We start from the raw sequence: 16709 nt of genomic DNA, 5'->3' as shown, positions 1-16709 counted from the left end.
ACTAAGCATGCAAGATGCCAACACCCTCCTCCTCGGTACATCCAAGTTTCCTTCGCTCTGAGCCACCACGAGTCTGCTTCTCCCTTCACTCCGCCCACCCCAGCTCTCACCCCCTCAGGTTCCCGAGTCATCAGGGAACGCGAGCGGGTGAAAGGACTCAGCGAAGCTGCATTCCGCGCCACCACCTCCTCCTGCGCCTCGGGTTCAGCACTGGACAGCTCCCGCACCAGCCCAACAAACGGCAGTCGGCTGATTGACAGAGGAGCCGGCCAAACAGGGCACAAGACGACTTGAAGCCGCCCTACAAGGGTTTGGTTGCGGCCAAGCCGCCTCTTTAACCCGGCTTTCCTCCCGAGAGCAGGGAGAGGCAGGAGTGTGGTTTGTGGCCAAACTTAAAGACTCCAATTAACCAGCTGCCTAGCCCTCGTGGCTCCGGAAAGACAAACGCCTTAATAGAAACCCTAGCTGCTACGCTCGCGGTGCGGGTCTGGGCGCGCGCGCTCCGCGCCTCGGGGCGAAGCGGACGAGGAGGAGCCTGAGCCGGGAGGCGGGAACGACCTGCCACGGGCGAGACGATGGAGCAGTGTCTTTGGCGGCCGCGGCGGCGGCGGCAGCAGCAGCAGCAGCTCCTGAACACACCTCAATGAGAGCGGCGGTGGAAGCTGCTAAGCAGAAAGACGTAAGCAGGCCAACTGTAGCTGCCGGCGGCGAGAGGGGATGTAAGCTGCCGGGCTCCAGGCTGCGAGGTGCGCAATCCCGAGCAGACCCATGGTGGAGCAGGAGCAGCCGGCGTTGCCACAGGTGATCTGATCTCCTACGACGGTAGCTCAGTCAGCCGCGCGTATTTCAGAACATCCCTACTTTAAAGTCCTTTTGGACTCGGTGCCAGCTGAAAAGGGGGAAGACTCCTAGTAAAAGTCTTAGTGCTGATAGATTGACGACCAAAATTTAAACAGTGACTCCCTCCGTTACCTCCTCTCCTTGCTGCGAGGCAGATGGGAGCCATGGCTAACCCCTTACTCTGCTGCCTCCTGCTCGTTCACCTGGGATTGGGAGCTGCCGGCGCCAGCCGCGACCCTCCAAGTCGGACGGATTCCTCTCGAGAGAAGACCCTGAGGGCGAAGCAGCACGCCCAGCAGCCGGCTCGAGCCTCTGCCTCGGACCCCTCGGCTCCCTGGAGCCGCTCCACCGACGGCACCATCTTGGCGCAGAAAATCGCCGAGGAGGTGCCCATGGACGTGGCCTCTTACCTCTACACCGGGGACTCCCACCAGCTGAAGCGAGCCAACTGCTCCAGCCGCTACGAGTTGGCGGGCCTGCCGGGGAAGTCGCCTGCCCTAGCCAGCTCCCATTCCTCCTTGCACGGGGCGCTGGACACGCTGACACACGCCACCAACTTCCTCAACATGATGCTGCAGAGCAATAAGTCGCGGGAGCAGAACTCGCAGGACGACCTGGAGTGGTACCGGGCACTGGTGCGGAGCCTCCTGGAGGGTGAGCCCAGCATCTCCCGGGCGGCCATCACCTTCAGCACCGAGTCGCTGTCCGCCCCAGCCCCGCAGGTCTTCCTCCAGGCCACGCGCGAGGAGAGTCGCATCCTGCTCCAGGACCTGTCCTCCTCAGCACACCACCTGGCCAACGCCACGCTGGAGACCGAGTGGTTCCACGGCCTCCGGCGCAAGTGGAGGACTCACTTGCACCGCCGCGGCTCCAATCAGGGGCCCCGGGGCTTGGGCCACAGCTGGCGGCGCAGGGACGGTCTTAGCGGGGACAAGAGCCACGTCAAGTGGTCTCCGCCTTATCTGGAGTGCGAGAACGGCAGTTACAAGCCCGGGTGGTTGGTCACTCTCTCCGCTGCTTTCTACGGGTTGCAGCCTAACCTGGTCCCGGAATTCAGGTAGGGAGGGAAAAAAGATAAAAGCAAAGCCTTCTTTCCGGGTTCATGGGTAGGTGCGCGTGTGGGGAAGGAACACTGTGGCTGTGACATTTAGGCCTCCCACCTTCAAAGCAGAGACCCAGGCTGAGGGACACCCCACGCAGGCGCAAGTGCTTAGGGACAAGAAGTGCCCCGCATTTGTCAGCTTCAGACACTCAGCAAAAGCTTTTCTCTCAAATCAGTTCCCCTGCAAGGGGCAAGGGACGGGAGCTCTTGGTAGAGCTGAGAGATGCCCTATGTTTCTAACTCTCGGGAGAGCAGGGAGGGGAGTTCCCGGTCAGGGGTGATGCACTGCACCCTGGCAAGCTCAGGGCATGCCAGCCAGGCACAGAGTGGCGTGCCAACTCACAAGAGTAGGAAAGGGAGTGGGAAGAAAAGAGTTCGTTATTCCCGCTACTTCGGGATAGCCTCTACCTACTTCCTCCTACGTGTGTAGTTTGAGGCGCCAGTCTGTTGTTAGTCAGTTACCAGAGTGCCTAATGAAAACGCTGCAATCCCCTGGGCAGTTCTGTCCCTTCAGCAGTGAGTCAGTCCCAGCAGCACAGCTGTCTCTAGGATCCATACTTTGCAGTTTGACAGGTGCGCTCCTTCTACTTGTCTCCCTCCTTCCCTCAACCCATCTCCCATTCCTTGGTCCCCTCTTTCTCCTGTTTTCTGTGTTAGGCACACCTAAGGGTTCTCTGGCCCTTCACATACACACACTTTATAAGTGAACCTGGTTGAGTTATCCGAGGGAGGGAGGGATCAGCTCTCACTGAATTCACTCAGGGAGCTCAGAGAAAATTTAGTAATAGTTCTGTATTTCCTGCCTCAAGGTATAGCATTTGTGGGAAGATGAGAATTTGCAGATTAGCAGGTGGTAACTTGTGCCCTGGGACGTGCCTGATTTTTGGGGTGAGGGACTTTTAGAAGTAGCCCTGTTGAGTGAACATGAGGAACAGAAAGGAAAGAGTGGAAACTCCAAAGAAGGCCTGGGAGAAGGCCACAGATTGACTGGTATCCTCCCCAATTCCCAGTGGGAAGAAGGTCTTGGGGGTTGAGGTTGCTTCTGTACTTTTTGGGAAACTGGGCAAAAGTGAGAAACCTGTGTGTGTTTTAATGCCCTTTTGGTACAACAAGGACAGGATGATGACCTGGTGAAAGTTACCAGGGGGAGTACTGGGTGGGCAAATGGGAGGAGTCAGAAAGCTTATTTGTCTTGGCACTGTTATTTACTGCTGAATGACCTCAAGAAAGTTGCTTAATCTCTCTGGGCCTCAACAACTTACCTATCAAGTAAGGGAGTTGAACTAGATGGTCTCTAGGGAGCCATCCAGTTATAAAATTCTGTGGCTTTTAACGCTGGCAACGCTTGAGAAGGTATAAATGAAAAGTAACCTCCTTTCTCTAATTCTGTATGACCATATTAAATGTTTTTTTTGTGTGTCTATCTCTTTAAAGGATCTTGTCTTAACCCAGCGTAACTCTTTCCTACTTTAAGGATAATCTTACTTCCTTCTGATTTCTGTAGGATCCTATTAGTAAAAGCTGAGCCCAGCTTTGAGTCTTTGTTATATTATTTGCTCAGAAAAGATCTGCAGATGCCATTCACTGCTAGAAAATTGCTTTTGGCCTTCGCATAAGCCTTTTCAGGGAGTCCCAGGGCCCAGGACTGAAAGATCAGTTGATCAATTGATCGATTGATCTATCCATTCATCCAGCTTACTAACGTATATTGATACTTTACGTTAGGCTCTGTGCTAACTGCTTTGCATGTATTATCTTGATTAATCCTCACAACAAACCTGAGTTAGGTTTTATTAGTTTCCCCGTTTTACAGAAAAGGAACCTGAAGCACAGAGAGATTAGGCTTCTTTCCTAAGATCACGCAGCAGTTCAGCAGCAGAGTTGGGATTTGAGCTCGATTCACACTTTTAACCACTATGCGAAACTCTGTCTCATGAAGGTGTCCTGGGAGTGTCGCACGTATTGCAGCTGCTGCATAAAAATATATGTATTTTCAAGGGTCAGATGTGAGAGTGGGGATGAGAGCCATTCATTTTCAGAAGTATTTCTCATAAGGCTCAGAAACCATAGGTCACCTACATGAACTCAGGCCTTCCGCAGGCCAAGATAAAAGGCTGAGACACCAGGGGTCATGTTGTGTAGGCTCACACGACCCTGTCTAATTTTTGGACTATGTTCAGAAAATAGATTGTTTTCTCCGGCTGAGTCTCTTTAAGTGTCTTCCTAGTCATCGATGGCGCTCTTTAGCCAAGGCACGAAGCCAGGCCATTTAGTGTGTGGCTCTCTACAGAATCTGGCTTCTCCTAGCAGCACGCATGAAGAGCAGAATAAGTGCTCTCCTGTGAGTACTCTTGCCCCATGTCCCATGCTCCTCAAGTGCTGTATTGAGGATTCGCACAGATGTTAATTATAGCAACTGGAAGAAATATTAGATCAGACGGTTCTTCCTGTTTCATAAAGAAACAGATAAGAAAGGTGAAGTGACTTGTCCAAGAATCACATATCGAGCTTTTAACAACAGCAGAAATAGGATCCAGGCCTTCTGCCTCTGGTTCACACTATGCCATATATATATATAAATTCCAACGGGCCTTTTCTGTCTCTTCATACTCATAAAAGGCAAATGTTTTTGATGTTGTTGATGTTTTATCACCTAAGATGTGTATTCTAAACTTTTATAACGTAAGTGAATAATACTGTACAGGTATGGTAACAGGTAAACCCCAAATGAATTTCTGAGAAACCATGACTAGGCTCTAATCATGATTTTAAATCTATTTTGAGAGTGTTATTTGCAAAAAGCCTTATCTGTAATAAAAAAAATTTGCTAATGATTTCCTCATGGAAGAGAAGAGGAGGATAAACTTTGTAGTTAAGATTTTCATTTAACTTCAGTTACTATTTCAGCTAATATTTCCCCAGGTCTTACTTACAAGGTTCAAGATTTAAATTATATTTTATTTTTAGAGAATTCAAATCTGAAATATGAAATTCAGAAGTAATGTGGAAAACATGGTCAACTACCTTCTTATATTAATGCTTATCACTGTAAAACATCTCTCAGAATAAATTTTATTCCCCTCTGCTTCAGAATGACACAGGTTTCTTAAATTTTAAGGCCTAGTATAAGAATCACATGTGAAGAGAAGTTTATTGCTCTTCCCCCCCCCCACCAAAATGGCATTAGTGCTTTACCAAAATGGCTCCTGAGTCTTGTTATAGACCTATAGTATAAACACTTAAGTTCTCATCATCTATCCCAGCAAAAAAAAAAAAAGAGAGACTAACAATTTAAGGTATACTCTAAATTATTTTTATTTATCATCTTAGGTTTGTGATGTCCTTGCAGAGTTTTCTTCAAAGTGAAGTCCTTTGCTTTTGTATACTAATTTTTCTGTGTGGAACTTAAAGTACTATGGAGTTTGAGCCCATTCTAATGAAATCATAGACATATTCCTGGTGGTGGTTGGAACTGTTTAGTGCCTAGGATGAATATAAGGTACCTAAGTGTTTGTTGAATTTAAATTAAGGTAAAGGAACCTTTGGGAATTCTTACTTGATGAGCCGTAAGGGATTTTGGAATTCATTTGGTTTCTTTCCTCTTCTCATTGTACAGTGGAGGAAAGTAAGACCCAGAGGGCTAAAGGAATTTGCTAGAGTGGCACAGCTCTTTTGTGGTGGGTTAGAATTAATGGGAACCAATATATATTGAGCATCTACTATGTGTCAGATGTTTTATAAATATCCCACTGCATGTAGTTCTTAGTATTCTCAGGTAGTTACAACTTCAGGAAAGTTGAGCAACTTGCCCAGGGCAACACAGCTAGTAAATTAGGGAGCGTGAATTAAATTTAGATCTATCTAGCTATGAGGCTTGTATTGTCTTTCTGCTACCCTATGCTGCTATCTCTTAATTACCAATTTTGTTTTCACCTTGTTATTAAAAATGTAACATGGTATTGGCTTGAAATAATTAATATATTTGGCCAAATAAGTGACAGACACTTGTTTTTTTTGGCCAATCATATAATCAAGTATGTTGTATAGAGAGAAGAGTATTAGACTTGAGTCAGAACTTTGCCCTAAGTCCCAGTTTTGTCTCTGACTGGCTGTATTACCTGTCTGAAAATCAGTTTCTGCACAATTAAAACGTGGAAAGAGACTTGGCGATATCCATATACCTTTATAACTCTTTGTTCTATGAGTTCTTAAGCGACCTATCCAATGGGCAACAAGGAGGCTTTGGAAACAGGACTGATACACATAAATGCAGTACCTTGTGGAAATGATATTGATGGGGGAGGAACGTGCAGAAGACACCAAATGAATGTCAGATGTGCATTTTTCCACAATAGTGTGGAAACGCCTTTTTAGAAACTTACATACGTAACACTGGTGTCACTGAGTCACTGACTCCTGAGGGGTTACTTCTCTCTCCTTCACAAACATGTGCCCACACACCTCCATCAGAGATTCTGGTATAGATCTCTGCAGATGGCAATTTACATAGTATTAGAGAAATGACCATCTTGCTCTAGGCCAAACGTACCCTGTCTCTCTTGTGGGTACTGGTAGTGGTGAAGAGGTTACCTACAGGAACACGACAGAGCTGTCTACCTGGGTAATGGATCAGAGTTTTTAGATGGACTTCTGCTATTGAGGCTTTTGAGTCTCAATTATTTCATCTTTAAGCTGTGAATAGTAAAGTGTATCTTTGGGATTTTGTAAAGACTAAATGAAGAACTGTCATCACACAGGAAGTTCAGTAAATATTTTGTGTCACAGCGTCTGTCTTCCTAAATACTGAACACTTTTAGTTGTATTAAAGTCACATGATTTATAGTAATTTATAATTTATATAATGACTTAGTTTCATTCCTATTATTGCGAAGGCTTGTAATTACAGTGGATCATGGGGGAAATACTGGCCTTGGAGACAGGAGACATTGACCCCAGCCTGGACCACATCCTTGACTATGGTGTTCCCATGGGCAGCAGTTGCCTTTCTAATCCTGTTTCCTCATCTGCAAATTAAAGGGGGCTGGACTAGGTGACCTGTTGGGTTCCTTATAATCTAAAAGTCTATGATTATGTACATAATTACATGTGTCACTTTAACTTGTGAAGTTTCGAAGGTTATGCTGAAACCAGTTAATGTATCCTCACTTAAATGCAGATCATGTTCATATATGTTCAGTGTTTAACTTTATCATGGTCATTTACTCATAGGCTATTTAGAGAAAGCCCTCTCGGTGTACACTGAATTAAGTATATATACTAAGGGAAATGAGAACTCCATTTCAAAATAAGAATAAGCATGATCTGAGTTTCTAGATCTTGAAAGATCACCTGAAATTTACTTAAAGTCAACAAGAAGCTGTTTCACAGATTTCTAAACCAAGGGCCTCAGTACACTTGTGTAATTTCCCCCAAGGTAATCAATGTTTAGGCATCCTGAAGCTCCTACTTACTGTTTAAAAACAACCTATCTCTGACTTAATTCTGTAGTTGGTGTTAATACTTCAAAGGAGGCTATTTAGTGTGCTGTAGCAGTGGTACAGCATTATCTTGCCACCTTCTAGAACACGCATTCGGAAGCTGAAATGGGATTTCAAGACTGCTAAATAAATGACAGGAGTTTAGGCCTCCCCTCTGGGGAGAGAACTCATGCCTCACAAGACTGATTTTATGGCCTCAATTGCTGGATAAGTCAAATTTTACTTTCAACTTCATAAAAGCAGCAGTTTGTTGTTCACTGTTCAGGGTTTTAAGGCTACCTTTTTCCAAGATGCACCGCGTTTTATGATTATATTGTAATATACTGGGATGCCAAGAAGTATGCTGTTGGTGTTATTTGTACTTGGTTGGTACAGAAGCATTAGGGCCTCGTTTGTTTTCTCTATTCAGCTCTGGATTGATGTTCACAGGGTTACTTAAACAGAATTACTGAAACAGTACATTGGAATTTTGATAACTTTGGCAGCTTGATGGCCACTATGTGCAAACAGGCAGTTCAGCGCTCTTGGGGCTATGTTTCGGACACTTTGCAGACAACAGCATCATTAGGCTCTTGCCCAGCACAGCTATGGCACATACGTACATTGGCTTGTTTTGCTGGTCTTTTAGTATTATTCGTTTCTCAAGTTTTAGCAAGAAACCTTTTCTGGTGTAATTTCTACTTTGGCTGGGCATTTACTCATCTAACAAGTCTTTCTTCCTAAAACTTGACCTATGAAAAGATTTAGGTGGATAGGCTGTTCTATAAAATATTTCTTCAGTTTAGGAAAAAATTAATGCTCTTGGCTAAAAGTCTTTCTCAGGTACCCACCCCCCCAGCCCCATTTTCTACAATACCAAACTTAGTGTAGGAACCATGACTGACTTTCTCTTTTACACCAAAGGATATTATAGTGCCTCAAAGCAATCACAGGAGTCACCTAGTTTTATTACCTTCATTATAGGTAGAATTTATAGAAAACAGAGATTAGCTTAAATGTGATCTGACCCCAAGATCATTTTCTCCAAAACACAGTTTCCTTCCTTTTTATTAAAGAAGGCAGTCTCTTTCTCTTTTATAGTTAACTGATACTTATAATTAATTGAAATCCAGTTAATTTTTATTCATTATAATATCTCTTGTAACTTTCCCCCATTTAGAATAAGACGAAACAGGATTAAAAAAAAATCCTGTCCAGTTAGCAAAGTACCCAGTGCACTTATAACCTAAAAGGGAGCTTAGAATTACATAAGATGTTGGTTTACTTTCTTAACCTGGTTTTTTCACCACTTATGTGTTTTCCAACGTGTATGCCTTATTACATTATCGTGGAAGGATTTTTATAGAATAACAAGACACATGGCTTTTATCTCAGAAAGAGGAAAAGGTATTGTAGTACAAAATAATGTATTTTATCAATTCTAAGATGTACCTTTTCCACATTTTGATGTCTCTCAAACTGAGATGTGTCTTAATGATTGGGGGCATGTCATTTCCAATTGGCATACACTTTTCTTTTAGTGGTACAGAATGTAATAGCATATCTTACAATTAATGGCATTTTATATTTGATGAACTGTGATATTAGAAAATGGGAAATTAAATTCCATGGTCTCTCCAACTATAACGTTCTACTATCATCTATAAGCTATCAATATGCAGCAAAATATGCCTATATGGAAACAAAAAACCTAGACCTTACTGCTGTATATCAGATTGCTATTTGTCTTCATAATAATTTTTAAAACAAGACAAGCTATACTAAAACATGTAACCACACTGTCTTTTTAATATATGTGAAATACACAAAACATTGGGCCAGAAGTTGCAGAAACTTATTTTCAGAATAGGTGAGGTAAGGATTATCAAAATCTTTCCTACACCATCTGGCAAAGAGTTTCACTCACACTGTGGGGAGATGGATAGGACAGTGAGAATACAAGACCACTTATAAACTAAAAATAGAGGGACTAGATCTGTCTTTCCTTTCTAAAGTGCTTAGAGGTTTCAGGGTGGAAATAAAAGCTTTGTGGTGTAGCCATGTAACTAGTTTTGGTTAAAGAGATTTAAATGGAATTGTGGAGGTATGTGTTTTTTCTCGTTCTTTTCTAGTCAGTTGCCGGGAATGGAATGAAGAGTTTGGCTGTCCCCTTATTTGATGCCTTAGACCATTGTGTAGAGCAGGGTGTCTCAACCTCAGAACTATCGACATTTGGGGCCAGATAACCCTTTTCTGTGGGGGCTTTTTCGCTGTAAGATGTTTAGCAGCACCCCTGACTCTACCCACAGGATGCCAGTAGCAACCTCCCTGCCCAGTGTGACAATCAAAAATGTCTACAAACATTGCCAAGTATCACCTAAGGGGTAAAAATGTCTCTGGTTGAAAGCAGCTGGTGTAGAGGGAACACATATAAAAATGCTATTCTGTGGCTATCCTATTTCAAGAGTTCTGTATGTATCTATGTGTGTGTGTGTGTATGTGTGTGTGTGTGTGTGTGAGAGTGAGTGTGTGTGTATGTGAGTTTGTCAGATCACATTTCTATTTGTTTGTCTGGAACATAAGATCACTGCATATATAGAATCTAACATGAATGAGAACTGGAAACTTTTGATGAATCGATGGAATATTAATTCACATTTAGATGTCATTAAGGCTCAAAAAGAACATCTGGCCAAATTATTTCCAGAACTTGTTGCTAAGCATGGATTTGCTACTTATATAGCTAAATGTCTCATTTTTAAGATTTCCCATTAAAGGATGCATTTGGAAAAGAAAATGTGTGTGTGTGTGTGTGTGTGTGTGTGTGTGTGTGTGTGTGAACCTCTGTGGGGACAAAGAGAGGAGAGAGGGAGAAAGTAGGGGGTAGAGAGGAGTGTGGACAGGGAACAAATGGAGATGAATGAAACGAAAAACAGTTAGTAATCTATGATGCTGTGGAATAGTGTTTTACTTTTTCATGAAGCTCTGTTTACCACTGAGCACTTTCATAGTTCTGATGAAACTGAATTATTCTTTTCTAGCAAGTAGTGAGGAATCAAGTTCCTGAAGATTTAATCATTATAAAGATAGGTTGGCTGTGCTTGCATTTCAGAACTTTATCTCAGGAAGTCAAAGCTATAAACAGGCTGATGCAGAGCTTATCCCATTAAAGGAATATTAATACCTTACAATATATATTCTTAAAATGCTCTGGTTTTTTTAATGATTTTTTTTTTTTGGCTGCGCCGCATGGCTTGCAGGATCTTAGTTCCCCGATCAGGGATCCAACCCAGGCCCCCTACAGTGGAAGCTCGGACCCTAACAGCTGGACCACCAGGGAATTCCCTAAAATGCTCTGTTTGCCACTTTACCTTTATTGATTCAACTAGAAGCTGTTCATAATTTGAACATATTATAAATGAAATTTCCTAGAAGAAATAATTTAAATGACATATTATATAGACATTATTTAAGGCTTTAACATGTTTAAAGACAGTTTTTAACATTACTATGTTTAGAATCCTGTCAGAAGAAACCTTAAAAAATAACAATGGCTACGTGATGGAAAAGAATGTTTAGGCTTTACAAATTACCATAGCACAAACTGATGCATGCCTACTTCCTCCTGTGCCATCCATAAACATGTAGTACATGTGAGCTTCAGGGGCAAGAAACGAGGAGCGTGCTGCTGTATACTGTGTTGATTACAGAGAAATGAGAGATGATGTTGTGAATGTTAAGAGATGAGACCAAAGCTCATGAAGAGAAAGATGAAGATTACTATTTATCTGGATAAGGCACACTTCAGAAAGCTGTTTCAGGTACTAACTTAATAATTAGATTTGTGGAAAGGCCCTCATATTACAGCCCTCTGAAAGTTGTTTAGAAATCTATTTGTCTTTCCACTTTTTTGAGAAAGAAGCAAATAACAACTGGGGCATTCTTGAAAGAAACAATGTTCTAGTAAACATCCTGGGAAAGCTCCTTTTTGAAGAATTAGAATTTTAGAAGTAAAAAGGATTTTAGAGATCATGTAATCCAACTTATTTTTACTTTTGCACATGAGGAAATTGAGACCCAGGGAAGTGGTGACCATCACTTGCACTGGCTATGGCTGCAGTGAACTTGTAGTTTAATAACAGGTACAGATAAAAAGACCCTGAGTCATCAAGTAAACGTTAATTTACGGTCATTATTCACTGATTACAAACTTAGCTGGGTATCAGGATCACCTGAAAAGCCTGATAGTACATTCCTAGGCCCTTTCAGACCCTGTGAAGAAGACATGTGGGGACAGCTTCAGAAGTCTGTATCAAAAACAAAGTCTTGGGGCTTCCCTGGTGGCGCAGTGGTTAAGAATCCACCTGCCAATGCAGGGGACACAGGTTCGAGCCTTGGTCCGGGAAGATCCCACATGCCGCGGAGCAACTAAGCCTATGTGCCACAACTACTGAGCTTGTGTGCCACAGCTACTGAGCTCGTGTGCCACAGCTACTGAAGCCAGCATGCCTAGAGCCCGTGCTCCACAACAAGAGAAGCCACTGCAATGAGAAGCCCGCGCACCGCAACTAAGAGTAGACCCGCTCGCTGCAACTAGAGAAAGCCCCCGTGCAGCAACGAAGACCCAACGCAGCCAAAAATAAATAAAAATAAAGTAAATTTCAACAAAACAAAACAAAACAAAAACCAAAGTCTCCATAATTCACAAGGAGCTGGTCCTTAAACACAAACTTGGGAAAAATTAAACAGTATCTGATAAGCTTGAAACACATAAAATTCCTTTTAAACGATTTTAAGAGTAAGAATTAAGAGTTGTAAATACTTGGCAGCTTCAGCTGTAGTCGTCCAAAAACTTTGGCTGCCGGCCATGACCCTACTGGCAAGGGCAGAATGACTAGAAGGTTATGAAGGCAGGGGGATCACAGAGACTATCATGAGAGCAGCTGCCTCTGGTTGTTATAATTTGTCTCTTTATGTAAACATAATAATTCCCCAACCAGTCCTACAGGTCCTTCAAATGCAAGGACCACAATTCATGACTTCCCATATTCACTGCCTCTTGAAAGTTCCTTGCATATTTCAGGAAGTATGGAATAGTGTCTAAGAAGAAGGGTTTTAGGATTAAAAACCTAGATTTGAATCTATGAGCTTCCACTTTCACTTACTGTGTGATACTGGGCAAGTTATTTCCTTCTGTGACTCAATTTCTTTATCTGCAAAGAGTACAGATTACACTGTAAAGAGTAAACAATCTTACCTATGTAAAGAGCTTAGCATAATGTATGGAATGTGTTATTTAAAAAAATAACGTGGGCTTCCCTGGTGGCACAGTGGTTGAGAGTCCGCTTGACGATGCAGGGGACACAGGTTCGTGCCCTGGTCCGGGAGGATCCCACATGCCGCGGAGCGGCTAGGCCCGTGAGCCATGGCCGCTGAGCCTGCGTGTCCGGAGCCTGTGCTCCGCAACGGGAGAGGCCACGGCAGTGAGAGGCCCGCGTACCACAAAAAAAATAAATAAATAAAATAAAAATAAAATAATTATGTATATAACATGCGCCTGGCTAGGAGTATGGGTACTGAGGATATAATAGTGAAAATGACAGATAAAAATCCCTGTACCTGTGGATTTTTTTGGTGGGTGGGGGGACATAGATGACAAACAAGCAAGATAAATATAATTCTTTATACAAACAAATGCTATAAGAAAATAAATATGATGTGGTAAAGAATGGCTGAGAGGTAAGGCGTGTTGCAGTAAATAGGGTGATTAAGGAAAACCTCTCTGAAGATGTGACTCTGAGTTAAGAAATGAAGGATGAGGAGACAGCCATGAAACAAGCTTAAGCTTAGGAATCATGCTTGAGATAGGGAACAGCGAGAACAAAGGCCTTGAGATAGGAATGAGCTTCAAATGCTCTAAAAGCAGAAAGAAAGTCAATGTTGCTGGAATGTAGTGGGGGGGGGGGTTGACATAGAAAATGAGAGTAAGGGATGTAGAAGGTGCTCAGTAAGTGGTTAAAATATAGAAACATGTTAAGGGCTTTACAAATTTCTAGCCCTGTAGTACTATGTAGATTGTGGATGTATTTTCGTTTTCTTTGCTTTCCATTTTTCTTTCCTCCTTTCTGTCTTGGCCTTCCTGCCCAGTCCCTCCCTTAGCTCTGAGAGCTTGGGCTTTCCAGCTTCTCTGATGAGATTTCAGTCAAAGAAGCTATTTACAGCTGCTCCATTCTTGGCTGTGAATGAATACACTGAAAGAGTTGAGCGGTAAGGGAGGTAGAGATTGAAAATCTACAATTTCTTGCAAAAATCAGCTGGGTGCTTTTCTTGCTCCCTGGCTTCAACCTGTACGGTGAAACCCTTTCCAAACACAAACAGCAGGAGACTAAAGGCAGAGGCACAGCAGGCAAACTCAGGGGCAAGACACTTTTCTCCCTCACCAGCATGCCTGAGATGACATGCAGCGGGTCCCCTACCTCTCTCAAGCTTGTGGCGGGCAGGTCTTGTCGTTTGGCATTTCCCACCTCACTCTGTTGTCTTTTATGGTGAGGACTAAGATGTCTGGTTAGGGGCTGCCTCAGAAACTGCCAGTGAGAGGCACAAGATACAGAAGTGAGACTGGAAAAGCCAGAAGGGACACCACAAACATTTGGACATGAATTTGGAGGAAGCAGACTTTGTACCATAGGAAAGGAAGTATAGGCAGAAGTACATCTCTAATGAAGAGCATTATCTATGGAAAATTGGGATTATGAATTTTGGGGATTAAAATCATCACCATGATACACTGATGATGATACGATGATCAGCTTCTCTGATACGACAAATGTGAAACTTAGCTTCTTTATATTTCACTTTTCCTTTCTCTACTCTCTCCATTGTTTTATTAATTATATTTAAAATTTTTCTATTGGTTACCTTGACTTCTATATCCATCAATTTAAAATAGTATCTTCTATTCTTTTCTTTCTTTATGCTTCTACTCTTATTCCAATATTTTTAGGTAATTCAAGATGGTAACATTTTCAGTCTGTCACTGCAGTAAAAAAAAAAACCCAAAACCCACTTCTGTGTTTTGTCCATTAGTTGCTTCTAAAAATTAAAATCTGAATATCTGAATCTATGCCATTTTTAGAATGTTCCAAATTTCAAGGGCCAATGGATTTTCTCTCCCTTTTTTTTAGATCAGTTGCACAAAACCATGTTACCTTTAGTTTGTGCATGTCTGCATGGAGACTTTTCACCTATTTTCCCTCCATGCAGCTGCCAATTGCTTTTCTCTTCACATTAAAGAAATAAAAAGAAACCCTATGTTTTCTTATTTCTAAGATCATCCAACTTCTTAATCAATCGTTTGTTAAAGAAAATTTACATTTTTGTTGAAGACATGCTTCTTGGAGTCCCATAATTTGTACAAATTGCTTTAGGTCTTCTGCAGAATAACTATCATGGAACTATTTTCAAATTATTGAAATTTTGGATCCAACTGTGTGTTGGGTGCTGGTCCTCTTATTTCAAGAATTCTTCTTTTGGGCTTCTCTGATGGCACAGTGGTTGAGAGTCTGCCTGCCGATGCAGGGGACGCGGGTTCGTGCCCCGGTCCGGGAGGATCCCACATACCGCTGAGCGGCTGGGCCCGTGAGCCATGGCCACTGAGCCTGCGCGTCCGGAGCCTGTGCTCCGCAGCGGGAGAGGCCACAACAGTGAGAAGCCCGCGTACTGCAAAAAAAAAAAAAGAATTCTTCTTTTTTCCCCACCCCCTAAAACGCAATTTCAAGTACTTTTTCAGAAAGAATCTGTGGAAGGTAAAATTTCTAAGTCTCCCCGTGTCTGAAAATGTCTTTGTCGTCATGCACGATTGATTGTTTGTCTGTATATAAAATTATAGGTTGAAAGTCACTTTGCCCTCAGAATTTTAAAGACATTGTTACATTGTTTTTAGCATTCATTGTTGCTGGTGAAACATTTGATATTAACCTGATTTATTATACCTTTGTAGGTAATCTTTTCTCCTCACGGAAACTCTTAAGATCTTTCCTTTTTCCGTGGGGTTCTGAATGTTCATGATGATGTGCTTAGATGTGATTCTTTTTATTCATCAACCTCATCACTTAGTTGGCCCTTTTGGACTTTTCCACTCAGTAATTTTCTTTTATGATGGCTTAAAACTACGTTCTGCTATGCATTTTCTCTTTCTGGAACTCCTATAGGTAGGTATTCAACTTTCTGGATTGATCCCTGTATTTCTTAGCTCTTCTCTCATTTTTCATCTCTTTTTCTTTTTACTTTACTTTCTAGAAGATTTTATTTTTTCTACCTTTTTGAAAAATTAAATTAGTTTTCATTTAGCAATCACTTTTACTTTCCATGAACTCTTTCTTGCTCTATTTCTTTTTCATAATTGTATGTTCATTTTCTTAAATCTCTTTGAGATATTAATTAAAATATCTATTGAATTGTCTTCTGTTCCCTGTATTATTGCTGTTTGTTCCAGGTTCAGTTATTTTGCTTGTTCATACCAGTTCTTCTCCTTTATGCTACCAGTTCATCTCAAATATGATCCTTATTAGCCATCAATGTTATGACTGAAGGGCTAGGTAAACATATATAGCTAGATGGCATGGATTCCTATGGCAGATGAGTAGCCTAGTTCCTCAGTAGACCTCCCCTTGACTGTCAGGCTTTCAACATTCATTTTAGGATGCCTGAGAAGGAAGCTGGCAGTTTCTGGCTCACCCTAGATGTTTACTCTGGGAGAACTATAACCATTTAGAAGTTTTAGTTCTTTCCAGACATTTCTTTCAATCTTTTTACAGAATAGATCTTGGTTTTTAGCTTGGGAATAAATGTCATCACTGCATGCAAGGAGAGGATGTGCCAACTCGTGTAACTGTTTAGAAGGAAATCCTTCAATTCATCACCTTGATGTCTGCCTCATTTTCTACTTCCACTCTTGATACCTGTTGACTTTGAGCTTAAAATCTTTCTGGAAACTCTGCTTAAAGAATAGTTTCCACCTCTGTTCCAGCCTTCTCCTGAGCATGTCCTGGGCTTAGCTGCCACCACTCTGGCTTATCATCAGTATGGTGCTGGAGAATTATGTCAAATCTCTGGTCAACTACTTCTTCTCATTCCCTCTTCTATCTATTTACTGCCATTAAAGTGGAGGGACGAGGTGGAGAAACAATGCTCAACTCACCAACTTAAACAAGAACTCAAACTTAGGTCTTCTGACCAGTCTCCTTACCCTTACACCTAAGTTATGGACATCATACTCAGTTATTTTACTT

At 42.3% G+C, this 16709-nt stretch overlaps 1 protein-coding gene across 1 annotated transcript in view; it reads left to right on the top strand.

Moving 5' to 3' along the window:
• Nucleotides 1-995: 995 nt before the first annotated feature.
• GPR158 (G protein-coupled receptor 158) overlaps nucleotides 996-16709 on the top strand; it is a 300753-nt gene continuing 285039 nt past the window's right edge. Inside the window, exon 1 of the mRNA XM_024766198.1 lies at nucleotides 996-1897. Coding sequence (XP_024621966.1) covers nucleotides 996-1897 — 902 coding nt within the window. The remainder of the gene's footprint in view (nucleotides 1898-16709) is intronic.

Source organism: Neophocaena asiaeorientalis, unplaced genomic scaffold, assembly GCF_003031525.2.
Source record: "Neophocaena asiaeorientalis asiaeorientalis breed wild unplaced genomic scaffold, Neophocaena_asiaeorientalis_V1.1 scaffold217, whole genome shotgun sequence".
Lineage (NCBI taxonomy): Eukaryota > Metazoa > Chordata > Mammalia > Artiodactyla > Phocoenidae > Neophocaena > Neophocaena asiaeorientalis.
This window is presented reverse-complemented; position numbering and strand designations above follow the sequence as displayed.